At 32.8% G+C, this 12227-nt stretch overlaps 1 protein-coding gene across 6 annotated transcripts in view; it reads right to left on the bottom strand.

Annotated features, from left to right (window-relative positions):
- Positions 1 to 12227, bottom strand: part of LOC106469537 (cubilin-like) — a 72747-nt gene that overhangs the window by 11632 nt on the left and 48888 nt on the right. For all 6 annotated transcript variants that reach the window (XM_022398076.1, XM_022398077.1, XM_022398078.1 and 3 more), the window contains 6 exons: positions 6364 to 6541; positions 5006 to 5214; positions 2092 to 2299; positions 743 to 951; positions 505 to 546; positions 3 to 186 (listed from right to left, as the gene is read on the bottom strand). In XM_022398076.1, the coding sequence (XP_022253784.1) occupies positions 3 to 186; positions 505 to 546; positions 743 to 951; positions 2092 to 2299; positions 5006 to 5214; positions 6364 to 6541 (1030 nt within the window). The remainder of the gene's footprint in view (positions 1 to 2; positions 187 to 504; positions 547 to 742; positions 952 to 2091; positions 2300 to 5005; positions 5215 to 6363; positions 6542 to 12227) is intronic.

Below are 12227 nucleotides of genomic sequence, written 5' to 3'. Positions count from 1 at the left end.
ACTCTTCATCATTGTTAGGAATGTCGAACTTGTCAAACTCAAGCCTGACTTTCTCCAAGTTTTGAGCATCTTCCATACCATAGATGTAGTAGCGACACATAATGTGTGAGTAATAGAGAAATGGCCAATTAGGAGAATAAACAGTACCGTTGGACTCCTGCTTGCTCAATACCTTCTGATCACACTCTGTACATGAAAAAACATCATTTAATCAATACACAACTAAACTTTTATTTTCTTTGAAATATGTTATACTCTTAATACTAGTAACAAATGACCTTATAACACCAAATTTGTTATTTTTCTTTAACTGGAAACTCAAGAAGAAGAATAACAAATTTGGTGTTATAGAGTCGTTCATTACTAGTATTAAAATGCCTCTTATACTCAAATATACACTACAGGAATTAAATAATATTATACTCTTATTGAATAAGAGTGTTTGGCTAAGAATTATATGTTCGAATACTAAATAGATGTCTTTAATATATTTAGTTTTCTTACCTGTTCCCCTGATATGCTGGGCATCATGTTTTCCAATAAAGGCTATAGTAAAAGAGAAAATAAATACGGTTTGCATAACATTTGTGTATAATTAATTGTTTATAGCTTTCTTTATATATATATATCTAAGCACCTTTATTGGTCTACCTACATACACCAAGCTAAATATTTTCTAACACGTTAAATTTTGATTTTTCAAATAAAACAGCCAGTGAAAAATTATTGTTGATTTCCTTACCTAAATTTACAAACACTTCACTAAATTCGAAGAAGCCAGAGAATCCTCTGTTTTGTGTATCAGCTGTTCTCTTTAATGTTTTAAACTCTACATACAGATTCTCTGCAGAAGAATACACCATGAGGTTACGTCGCTGACCACAGTAGGTTCCAATCAAGGGATCCTCACTCGAACTGCCATCATACACTTTTACATGATCAAAAGGGCAGCTGAACATATAGAAATATCAAATGACATGTATTAAAAAATAAGAACGTTAATTCATTTCTTAAGGAAAGTTCAAAATCCAATATTTTAACTGCAGTATTTGATTTCTCTAAATTATGATGTGATCTATGATGGTTCTGTACAAATGTTTATTTATAGATCAGTTTTCAGTTTGTCATGATATAATTATGGCTAATATGTTTAACACTACAAACTTAAGATGTTGACAATATTCATAAACATAAAAAAGCTAATCTTAAGGCTTTGGAATTACTAATGGGTTGTTTGTTTAAAAACCAACAAAAAGCTCAACAAAATTAGCAAACGTAGCACATCTATATACGACAAAATTTATTTCATAAGACCTTGACATTAATGTCTTTCTTACCAAAGAAATATAAAATAAATAACAGTGTATGAAATACTTCATAAAATAATGTTTCATGTACAACAATAAAGTGAAATTAAATTTTTCCAGCAGTCCAAAAAACTGAAACAGAAAAATGTTTCAAGTAGTCTAAAAGTTAACTTTTACACAATTATATATTCCTAGCAAATCCGATATATTATATATTTCTTGGTTTAAGCGTCTTCATGTATTTGAAAAACCAGTCTATTGCCATAGAAGTAGTAATCAAAGAATAAGTTAGGCCTCTCTACATAATCTTTGACCCACTGAATTTCATGTTTTGGTAACAAAAATAAAAAAAAAGAAATTAACAAATAAATAATGTTTTATTTTTACAATTTTATGTTCCTAGCAGAGCCCCAAAATTACGTTTTATATATTTTTAGCAGACTTACAGTGTTGAACGATGAAAACATTTACAGAAGATTTAAATATCAAGTAAATACACTGAAAAACCTTTATTTGCCCTCAAAATATTCTCATAACACTGCACCTTTTTTCACCAAAAACCCTGAAGATTTAATTTTTATACATATTGAACAAATTGGAAGTAATTAGCTTTATGTCTGTATAGGTACAAAACTATTAAGTCAGCATTATGTCTATATAGGTACAAAAATATTAAGTCAACATTATGATTTTACTTAATACAAACCACTGAATATTAAACTAATGTGCAAAAACTCTTGAGAAACAAACTTATAAATAAAAACTAACCATGCTAGCAACTTACTGAGGTCCTCCATAAAATAAGTCAAAGTCCATAAACTCTACACGGACCCTCTGACCTGCTCCACCTAAAAAGCGATACTGGCAATTTAGGTTTTTAGGATATACTCCAGGATATGTAGGTGAGACAAAACTACCTTCTTTTTTTCTATCATGATATATTGTAAAAGTGCAGACAGAACTAGGTGCTGGTGTGCCAATTTCATACTTGGCTGAAACAGAAAAACACAAATTTCAATTTCCTAAGAAAAGTATTTTTGCATGTTTTTCAAATGAATAAAATTACTATTGAAGTGGTAATAGCTTTATTTTTATCTGAATTAGGTCATTTCTTAAAAATTTAGAAAATTATTCAAGTAAAAAAGAAAATAACATAAATTTATGTATATTCTATTGTTCCAATTGTTTAAAATCAGCATTTCTTATACTTTTTAATACCAGGAACCAGATCTCTGCCTCTCTAAACTGTCACAGACCACTAAAATGTAAGTACAACAAAAAAAAACATTACAAGTTACGTGTGAATATTCTGTTTTCATGAAATCCCACAGACTAGTGGTTGAGAATCACTGGTTTAAATCATACAATATCAATATATTGTTACGTCTCCGTTTGTTAATTAACTTTCCGTAACTTCATTCTGACGAAACTTTAGCAACACAAGTCCTTACTTAATAAAACTGGTTTATTCTTTCCGAATATAACTTTACGATACACTTAATTTCAACAATCGCACTAAAACAAACGCTATAACAACGAACGTGCTCAACTTCAATAATACTCGCTGACTGCAGATCAATTACTCACTGTCTACACACACATTGTCCCGTCACGTTGTGACCATCTTTTATATACCAGACTACCCTATATCTAGTAAATGCTAGGGCATTCACCAAGAAACGTGGCGTGACACTAGTCATGTGACCTCGCTGACGCAACAATATATAAAACAAATATTTCTTCCAGAAATAAATTTTTACATTACATAAAAATTGCATCTGCAGTAAACATTTTATTAAAGAAATCTTCACAAGTTAACTAAAGTGACTGAACGATCTATGAACTTTTAATCATCCTCCATTCTTCATCATCTGATGCTTACCTAAGTAACGCTAAATGGAAGCATGAAACTGTAAAAAAAACAACTCAAAACATTTCCCATAATTCACCATATTTGTTTAGCTTTCTGTCTGTTCCTTTAACAGGAAGAAATAACTGACTGGGCAAGTTATTATAATTCCAACCTAATATCAAGTTTGACCACACCTTTTGCCAAGAAATTATTAACCTGGATTCTGTGCTGGATGGAATGTTGTAGCTAATTCATCAAGGTTTGGTTAAGACATTGAAAACGGATTATGATGATGAATTTGCAATGATGTTTGCCTTGATCCCAAAAATTTTCAATCAGATTGAAATCAAGTATTTAAGTGGCCAAGGAAGATGAATAAAATTACTATATGTCATGCTGTTTGAATCAACTCTGCACAGCATGAGTAAGATGAATTGTTTCATCACTGTTTTAGAAGATTCCATGTTTATCAGTCTGGAAATGTAGCATTGTCGGGTGGACATAATCAATAGCAGTATCCAGGTATATTCTGATTGCCCTTTTTAAAAGGAGTTCCAGCTTGCAATGACATTGTTCCCCCACATCATAACACCACTTTGAAAAGCTTGAACTGCAAACAGGGTTATTTGCCTCTTGTGGTTTTCCTCTTTATTTTCACTCTACCACAGATAGCAGTGAAATGTGATTCATCACAACTAATTACATGCTATCAATCATTCATTGTCCATTCTGGACTCCAGTTAAGTACAATTAAAACTGTGGTTGCCTATTTGCATGAAAAGAAATTTTCTTACTGGCTGTGCCACATGACAGAATCAGTCAAATAGGACACAAGTTATTGCACTTTACAAACCTATTAAATTAGTCAATATCTAAAAGTTAGTAGCCACAGTTTTTTGAAATGACAGATGTATTTTCTTTTGATTGCCATTGTTGACAGCCTTCAATGATAGATGTCTTTGATCAGCCAGTTAACCTTTTATCATCCATGGTAGAGTTTTTTCCATTACCATAATTGGCATAAATATACAGATGGAGATGATGTATAACATGTGTAAATGTAAAGGTGGAGATAATAAAGGGTTAAAACATGACATTTGATAACAAGGCTCCTGCTACATAGCTATCCAATATTACAATCCACTGACAGTAAAAGGTATCTTTGCTCTTCTTGTCCATTCTCTTTTAGACAAACCATGATATAAATACATTTTTGCACTTATAAGGTTCAAGTAATTATCTGACATGTCACATGATCAAATAAATAAAGTCTTCACCAAACGTGTATGTTTCATTGCTGTTCTAATAAACTGGGCCAGTCAGTGTAGCATAAGTAATATGTATATGTATATGTGGTTGTATTATATCTATAAATGCAATTTCCTCTGTTTGAATTATATTTCTGTAAATTAAATTCACATATAAATGGCTCAAGTAAGAGAATGCTTTAAAAATATTGGAAAAACAATACAAAATATAAAAGTGAAGGAAATCTATGTTAGTATGTTTTTAAATGCTATTCTAGAGCTATTGTTCAAAGTATTATGAGTTATACTTTAATAAATTTAACCAGAAAGGTATATTATGTTGGATTATTTATTGTTAAAATTGTATTATGTTTAGTACTGTTTGGACCAATATGAGAAGTATGTATATATTTTTACATGTTTGTTTCAAAAGCCGAGTTTTCCTCGAAGCTAAATATCCACATAAATATCAAAAACAAGAGAAATAAAGAAGTTCAGAATAATCATTATGACTTAGTAAAACCTGGTGATACAAATATTTTGTGTTTATATGTGAATGTTTAAGACTGTGATAATAAAAATACTGTATTTTGACTTACAAGCATTAACAAACTCGTATGTTCCTTGGAAAATGTCTGAAGTTTCAACAGTGACATCTGTATGGAAACCAATGACAAGTGTTTGATACATAGAGATGCGAGTGCGAGGTAAGATTCTGCCACAGTAGCGCCCTCCAAATGGTGTTTTGATAAGGTCTATTAAAGGATCGTCAATCTCAGTATACAAATCGACAAATTCGTTATTGCATCTGGAGGGAAAAAAAATTACTTATAAGATTTTTGTCTGTCTTAAAATTTTTCAAAGGTTAAAAATAAACTATGACTACTCAAATAGTGAAGGAATAGTTTTTTTGCTTGGCCTATGTATGCTACATTGTTTAAACTTCATCCTAATTTTTAATATCTCATATTTACAGGAAATTTTCAATACAATGTTTAATGATCTTTCATCTTAAAATCTAATAATATGAATAGACTCACTGGGATTCTGAAAAAAATACCAAATTAATAATTCCAGTTATACTGAAATAATAAATACAACCTGTTAAAATTCAGAGAGTTATTACAGATTTAGTATTGAACTTTAACATACATAAATGAAAAACATAATGCAACAATTCAATTAAGAATCTAGTCTTGTTATATCAACAAACCATTACACATCAAATAAAATAATAAGAAACTATTACAAAGTGCATTCTGAACACATATTACGAGACAAATAAAAATACATAATACAAAATACATATTATGAAGAGAAACCATTACAAGAAAATATAACACAGAGAAAATTTCATTGGCAAATTCTGATAAGTATTAAAATTAAATAAAACAAAGAACATATGTCACAAAAAGCACATTCTAAACATGTATTAAAAGAATTTCCTTCACTTTTATATTATTTATTGTTTTTCCAATATTTTTAAAGCATTTAAAGCCATTTATATGTGAATGTAATTTACAGAAATTACACACATTGCAAGACACACAGAACAAAAAGAATTAAACTTTGCAAGAGACCCAATGAGAAGTTATTAGCAAGTGAGTTAAAAGAACAGAAAACTTTTACAGGTTTTAATCTATCTTACATGAAATACATCATGAAGAGAAACTGTGACAAGGTAAGTTTTGGATGTGCATTACAAAATAAATAGAACAACAAAGAAACCAATATAAGGTAAATTTCAACAGAATTACAGAATGACGAGAAACTGTATTTCTCTCAGAGGATAAATAATAAGCATGTCTTATAAAGTGTTAAGATTTACTTGAACAAATCCAGTAAATTTTATTTTCAAAATATGTATATATTTTTTAATGTTTAGACACTCTTAAATAGCGATTTAAATGGATAAAAGCTAGTCAGCATTATCTAGATTAACAAGACCATAACTTACTCGGGTGGAGAATCCCGGAGATTAAATTTATTGAAAGTTACTCTAACTCGCTCGTCCTCTGCAGCTATGAAGGTAAAAATACACTGCCGAGAATGATTCATGGGGTTGAATATTAATGGTGCCTCAAATGTACCATTCTTCCTGCCAACAGCATTACTGATGAACATACGGTCACATTCTGAAAGAAAAACAAAAAGTACTTTGTTTTCTCTGACACTTAGCTAGTTTAATCCCATGTTTTTATTTCTCTCTATATTCTTGAATTAGACAACTGATTAAACACAAGTTCAATATTCTGCACGTATGCTCCAGATACTAAAATGACCACCTAGAACATGGTTTATGGATACTTACTTAACCCTCTGTATATGGGCTGGGTCATTTTGACCAATCATGTTACCCAAGAAACTATACATACTATAACTTTTGATGTAGTAAGTGTATCTTCATGAAATTTAGCAAACTTTTAGCAAACATAACAAGTCTTACACACTATTTATTCTTACAGCCACAGCTAATACAATTCAAATCTCCTGTTCATTTAGATTTATTACTTTACTGCCACTTAAGTTAGTGCCAAACCAAATTATTTCAGCATAGAAGCTTTGTGTAAACACATCCTCAAGCAATCAGCATGAACAGTCAAATTACAACATGCTTCTTGTATAAAACATTCCTGTGATACTAAGTATTTTTTTACTTAATTTTTCTTCTAACCTAAAAAGGCTAAAATTTAACATTTTAGCTACTTTTATAACAACAGATAAAAAAATATACATAAAAGAACAAGAAATTTAGTACTTATGTGTAGGGCTTATACTTTTTGCTCTCAAAGTCTCAATAAATGTTAACCCTAGTTGTTAGTACTTTACTTAAGTTTTTATTTATTTTAAGTATGTAATTTAGAACACAAAGTAGTAACACTCAACAATAAATAATGTCCTAAAACTATTATAATTTAATTGACCTTCTAACTAAGCTGTATGTTCATTTAAATATTTTTCTTACCTGGGCAAGGTGATCTGGCTGATAGCAAACTACGAAATTAATGCAGAATAACTCAAAACTAATTGTGCAAATAAGGTAATCTCAAAAGGAAAGCAGTAATTTAAAATCTTATCTTTCTACTGGTAATAAATAATCCAATAGCAAATGTCAGAGAGAATTATTGATATTTTTTAAATATAGCATGTGCTAGAAGGGGTGTGTGGCATGTAAGTTTTAGCTTATGGTCTATAACTCATTAAAGCAAGAAGAACAGAGGCCATAAGTTTTGATTTTAGGTTTAGAATATCTAATATATAAGTGTGTAAGCCCTCAGAAGCATAGCAAATAATATAAGGGTGGAAAGAAATTCTAAAATTGGTAATTTGAAGAAAATGTCACATGATGCATAAAAATGAAGATTAAGAAATTATTTAAATATGTCCTTATAAACTTAAGAAATTAAAACTCATATAACATAAACATCTGAATTATAAACTATGTTTTGATGCCAAGTGTATTGACATACATTGCTAATAAAGTTGAATGAAACTATGTAAAAGGGTCATGACAAGTGCACTTTGACCTACAAGTATACATACAGTTAACTGGTCCCCCTAAAAAATTGTAATCTCTATAGATTGCAAGCATCCTACACACATAAATTGGATATGATACCACAGTGTTTCCTGTGTGGTACGTGTACCTCTGGTGGTACATGATATGATTTTAGGTGGTACGCAAATGACTTTTTTATTTTAATAGTTATATATTTACTTTAATGTGTATCATAAAAAAATTCTAAGAAAATATTTTAATGCAGTTATTACATTATCTGCTGACAATTAAACATTGGCTATTATTCAGAGGGCGTGTGCTTCATCTGGTCTGCTTTGTTATAACAATGTCATTTTGAGATGAGAAAAATAATGTTTTGAAATAAATATTATGGTAAGTGATACTGGTTTTCCATTTATCCTAGTGTTACGAAATTTCCTTTTAAAATAAAATATTTAAAAAAAAGTGAGTCGATTTAAAGAAAAATATTAAGTAAAATGTAAATAATAGTGCAGGTGGTACACAGATATGGCAAAAATCGTGAAGGTGGTATGCAAATGACTGAAGTTTGGGAAGCACTGTGATACCACATTACATATATTATAAGCTTCAAGTCTTATAAAAGCAATTTTACTGTAATTTTTAGTCTCTCTTGAAGTCAGAAATTGTACGCATTTAGGCATGACAAATACTGATAAATCAAGTGTCTAAACACAGCAGCAATATGCAAGCTTAGTATTCATATCTGGCAGAAACTTATAAATTTCATGTTGAGATACAAGTTAGGTTAGAAAATCCAGTGTCTAACACAACAGGAACACACAACTACAGTATCCATACATGGCATAAATATGTTAATTTGATGTGCAGATGTAATAAACCAGTTGATCAGTATATTTATATACACTAAAAACATGTAATTTCAGCATCCACACAGTCATGACAGAAACTTGTGAATTTATTTATTGTTCAGACAAATAGCAGAATTAATAAGTACAGTTTCTTGTAATGACAGAATGCATTAATACAGTATCTATTATAGATCCAGGGTTTTTACATGACAGAGACTAATAAACTCTGTAACTACACACATGATACAAACATGTAAATTTCGTAACCAGATATGACAGAAATTTGTGAGTTTAGTGTTTCAGTCATGACAGATAAAGGTAAACCCATTTCCCCCAAAAGATCAAAGCACCAGTGTTCAAGCACCACAAAAAAATTTAGACTTAGTGTTTAAAGAAGTTAGAGGGTATCCTTTGTCTAAATACTATGGGAATTCTTAAGATCAGTATCCAGAAACAATAAATGAACAGGTAAATGCAATGTCCACATGTACACAAGAGCATCAGAACATAACTAAGATATATGAACCCAGTATTTAGACACATGCATGTTGCTTCAATCCAATATCCATGGAACAGGAGCATATAAAGACAGTGTTACCACACAACTAAAATGACTTATGTATAACCACTGATCAGACATATCAAATACAGTGAGATTAGTGTTCTGATACAGCAGTCTTTACGTTCTTGATTAAACCAGTTTATTCTTCCTTGATACAACTTTTAGTACACAGAAGTTTCACAATCAGTACGTTTCTCGTCACTTTAAACTTAACAACTTTTATAATACATGCTATAAATCACAGCGATTCACAATCTTGATAACTTCGCTCTTGACAAATGCAAAATACACACTTTATGCCTCACTAGTTCGAAACTAACAGAATCATAAATTACACAGAACTCAAAGTAACTACTGGTCTGTCTTCATTCATTTCCACTGGTTTTATCTGCCAGGCTTATATATACTAACAAAGAGGGCCTCTTGAACACACTCGGACTTCCCCAATCATTCGAAAAACTTATCAGCAGCATCACATGACTTCCGCTGTCATAACACTGCCCTTCCTTAGTATTATTCATCCCAACCAATAGCCACTTACATTAAACTAATAGATAATTAACAATAACTTAATTAAATGTACAGAATTTACAAACACAAAATTAAAATACAACAAAGTCTCTTAATTTTACAGGACATTTCTTCTTTTGTACTATTCTCCGTCTCATTGGCTCTGCTTCACGTGGGATCCATCTGCTCCATCAGGAAATGTCCCATTATCAGTAGCAGTCACATTAGTGGTAGTAACTTCATTAATGGCTTCACTGTTTTCCCTCTCAAAACTGGGTAGAGTTTCTTCTTCAACAGTGGTTTTTTCAGGTGACACGTCTTCGGCAGCGTCATTTGTTCTGTTGTTCCTTTCATTCCAACTGAAATGTCCTGGACCGTGACAACACCAAAGCCTGTTGGCATACACCACCTTTGGCTTTCCTCGCCGACAACATTTTATTCGGAAAGTCACGTCTGAGAGACAATCCACTATATCATATGGGCCTTCCTATGGAGAAGACAACTTAGGAGACTTCCCTTTGGTCTTCCTAGGATTATACAACCACACCTTGTCTCCAGGAGCAAAGCTGACTTCAGTAGATCTCTCATCATAACATAGCTTCATGGAATCAGCAGACGTTTTCAAGTTTGAACGCACTTGATGGTGAATATCATCCATCCTTTCAGATAACAGTTTCACGACCTCTGACACATTTTCAGGCAACTCTTCGTAAGGTGGGCATCCTGGAGTGTATCCAGGGTCTTCATCCTCTGCTGTTCTATAGGCCATCAACAGTAGAGGGAGTAAGACATCCCAGTCATCTTGGAGGCATTACAAAACTTTGCTAATTCCTGTCCCAGTGTTCAATTGTACTTTTCTACCATCCCATCAGACTGTGAGTGAAGTGGAGTTGTTCTGGTCTTTCATATGCCAAACAACTTACAGCATTCATGGAACACAGCTGATTCAAAGTTACAGCCTTGATCAGAAAGCAGTTCGTATGCCATACCAAACCTGAAGAAGAAATCACTAATAGTCGAAGCTACAGTTGTAGCCTCCTGATTTGGTATTGCATATGCCTCAGGCTACTTGGTGAAATAATCCATCACCACACAAATGCACTTGTTTACAACACGAGTTTGAGGCAACAAACCAGCAATGGCTACTCTTTCCATTGGTGCACTAACTTGATATAACTTCATTGGAGTACATCCCATGTGCTTGGGTCCCGTTTTAGCACAACATGTACTGCAGGTCCTGCACCATTCTTCCATATCTTGCCTCATACCTATCCAGTAAAGTCTCTGCCGTAGATAACTCAATGTCCTCTTAACTCCAAGATGTCCTCCTGTTAAACTATCATGGGATTGATGCAGCACAACTTCCTGTAACTTTCTCGGTATAACTGTTTGCCAGGTCGTCACTTTCCCATCTCCAGACAAGAATACCACCTATTGTGCCCAATAGTTCTTTGTCACAGGGCTTAAGCTAGACACCTTCTCCCAAGCAGGGTGCAAAACACTTGTTTGTAGAAAATCAATTATTGGCTTCAAATCTTGGTCTTTCTCCTGTTCTGCTTTAATATCAAAACTTGGTTCCATTTCACCATCATCAACTCCTTCAGTCAATTTGACTTCAGCTTGATGGCACCTGGTTAGTTCAACTTCTCTTTTGCAGCAATGTCTGCAGTCATTTTTGCAGGGTTTTCGGTTCAATCCGTCGGCATTTACAAGAGATTTTCCCTCTCTGTATTCAATATCATAATTGTACTGGTCTAACTTTCCGATCCAAAGTGCCAGTTGTACCTCTGGGTTCTTTAATGATCTTAACCAGTGTAATGCAGCAACACTTACCAGAATTCGGCCTTTGTTGTTCCCAAACGTCATTTTATCAAAGTTAACCACACACTTTCTCGATAGTAAGTAGTCTAACCCTAATATGCATGGGTCTTCAATGTCAGCCAAGTATACTTTGTGTCTGTCCTTCATGCCCATGAGCTCAATAGTTATTCACACTGGTCCCCACAACCTTGCATAATGTCCTGCCTCATCAAAGAGCTTCTGTATGGCTTCTGGTACTCCTTTATGATCTAGCACCTTGATACTCACAAAGGTTTGCTGAGATGCAGAATCTATGACAAAGTTGCACTTTTGGCCATCCAGCTTCCCTGTCCCTTTTACAATGGGGGTTGGTGGGCATCCCTCAGAACTAACCACTAATGGTTTCCCCGATGCTTACTTAGTGGTCGTATTCTTCTTATACATAGCCTCTCATATGTCCTTGCTCTCCACAGTGCCAACAACATTTCTGGGTTGTAACATTTTCTGTCGTGGCATCTTCCCTGTTTTGAAGTTGCTGGCATTGAGCTTTCTTGTGCCCAGGTTTGTTTCACTGCCAGCAAAGTCCCTCAAATTTCTCT

This window comes from Limulus polyphemus, unplaced genomic scaffold (assembly GCF_000517525.1).
Source record: "Limulus polyphemus unplaced genomic scaffold, Limulus_polyphemus-2.1.2 Scaffold3536, whole genome shotgun sequence".
In the NCBI taxonomy this organism is placed as follows: Eukaryota; Metazoa; Arthropoda; class Merostomata; order Xiphosura; family Limulidae; genus Limulus; species Limulus polyphemus.
This window is presented reverse-complemented; position numbering and strand designations above follow the sequence as displayed.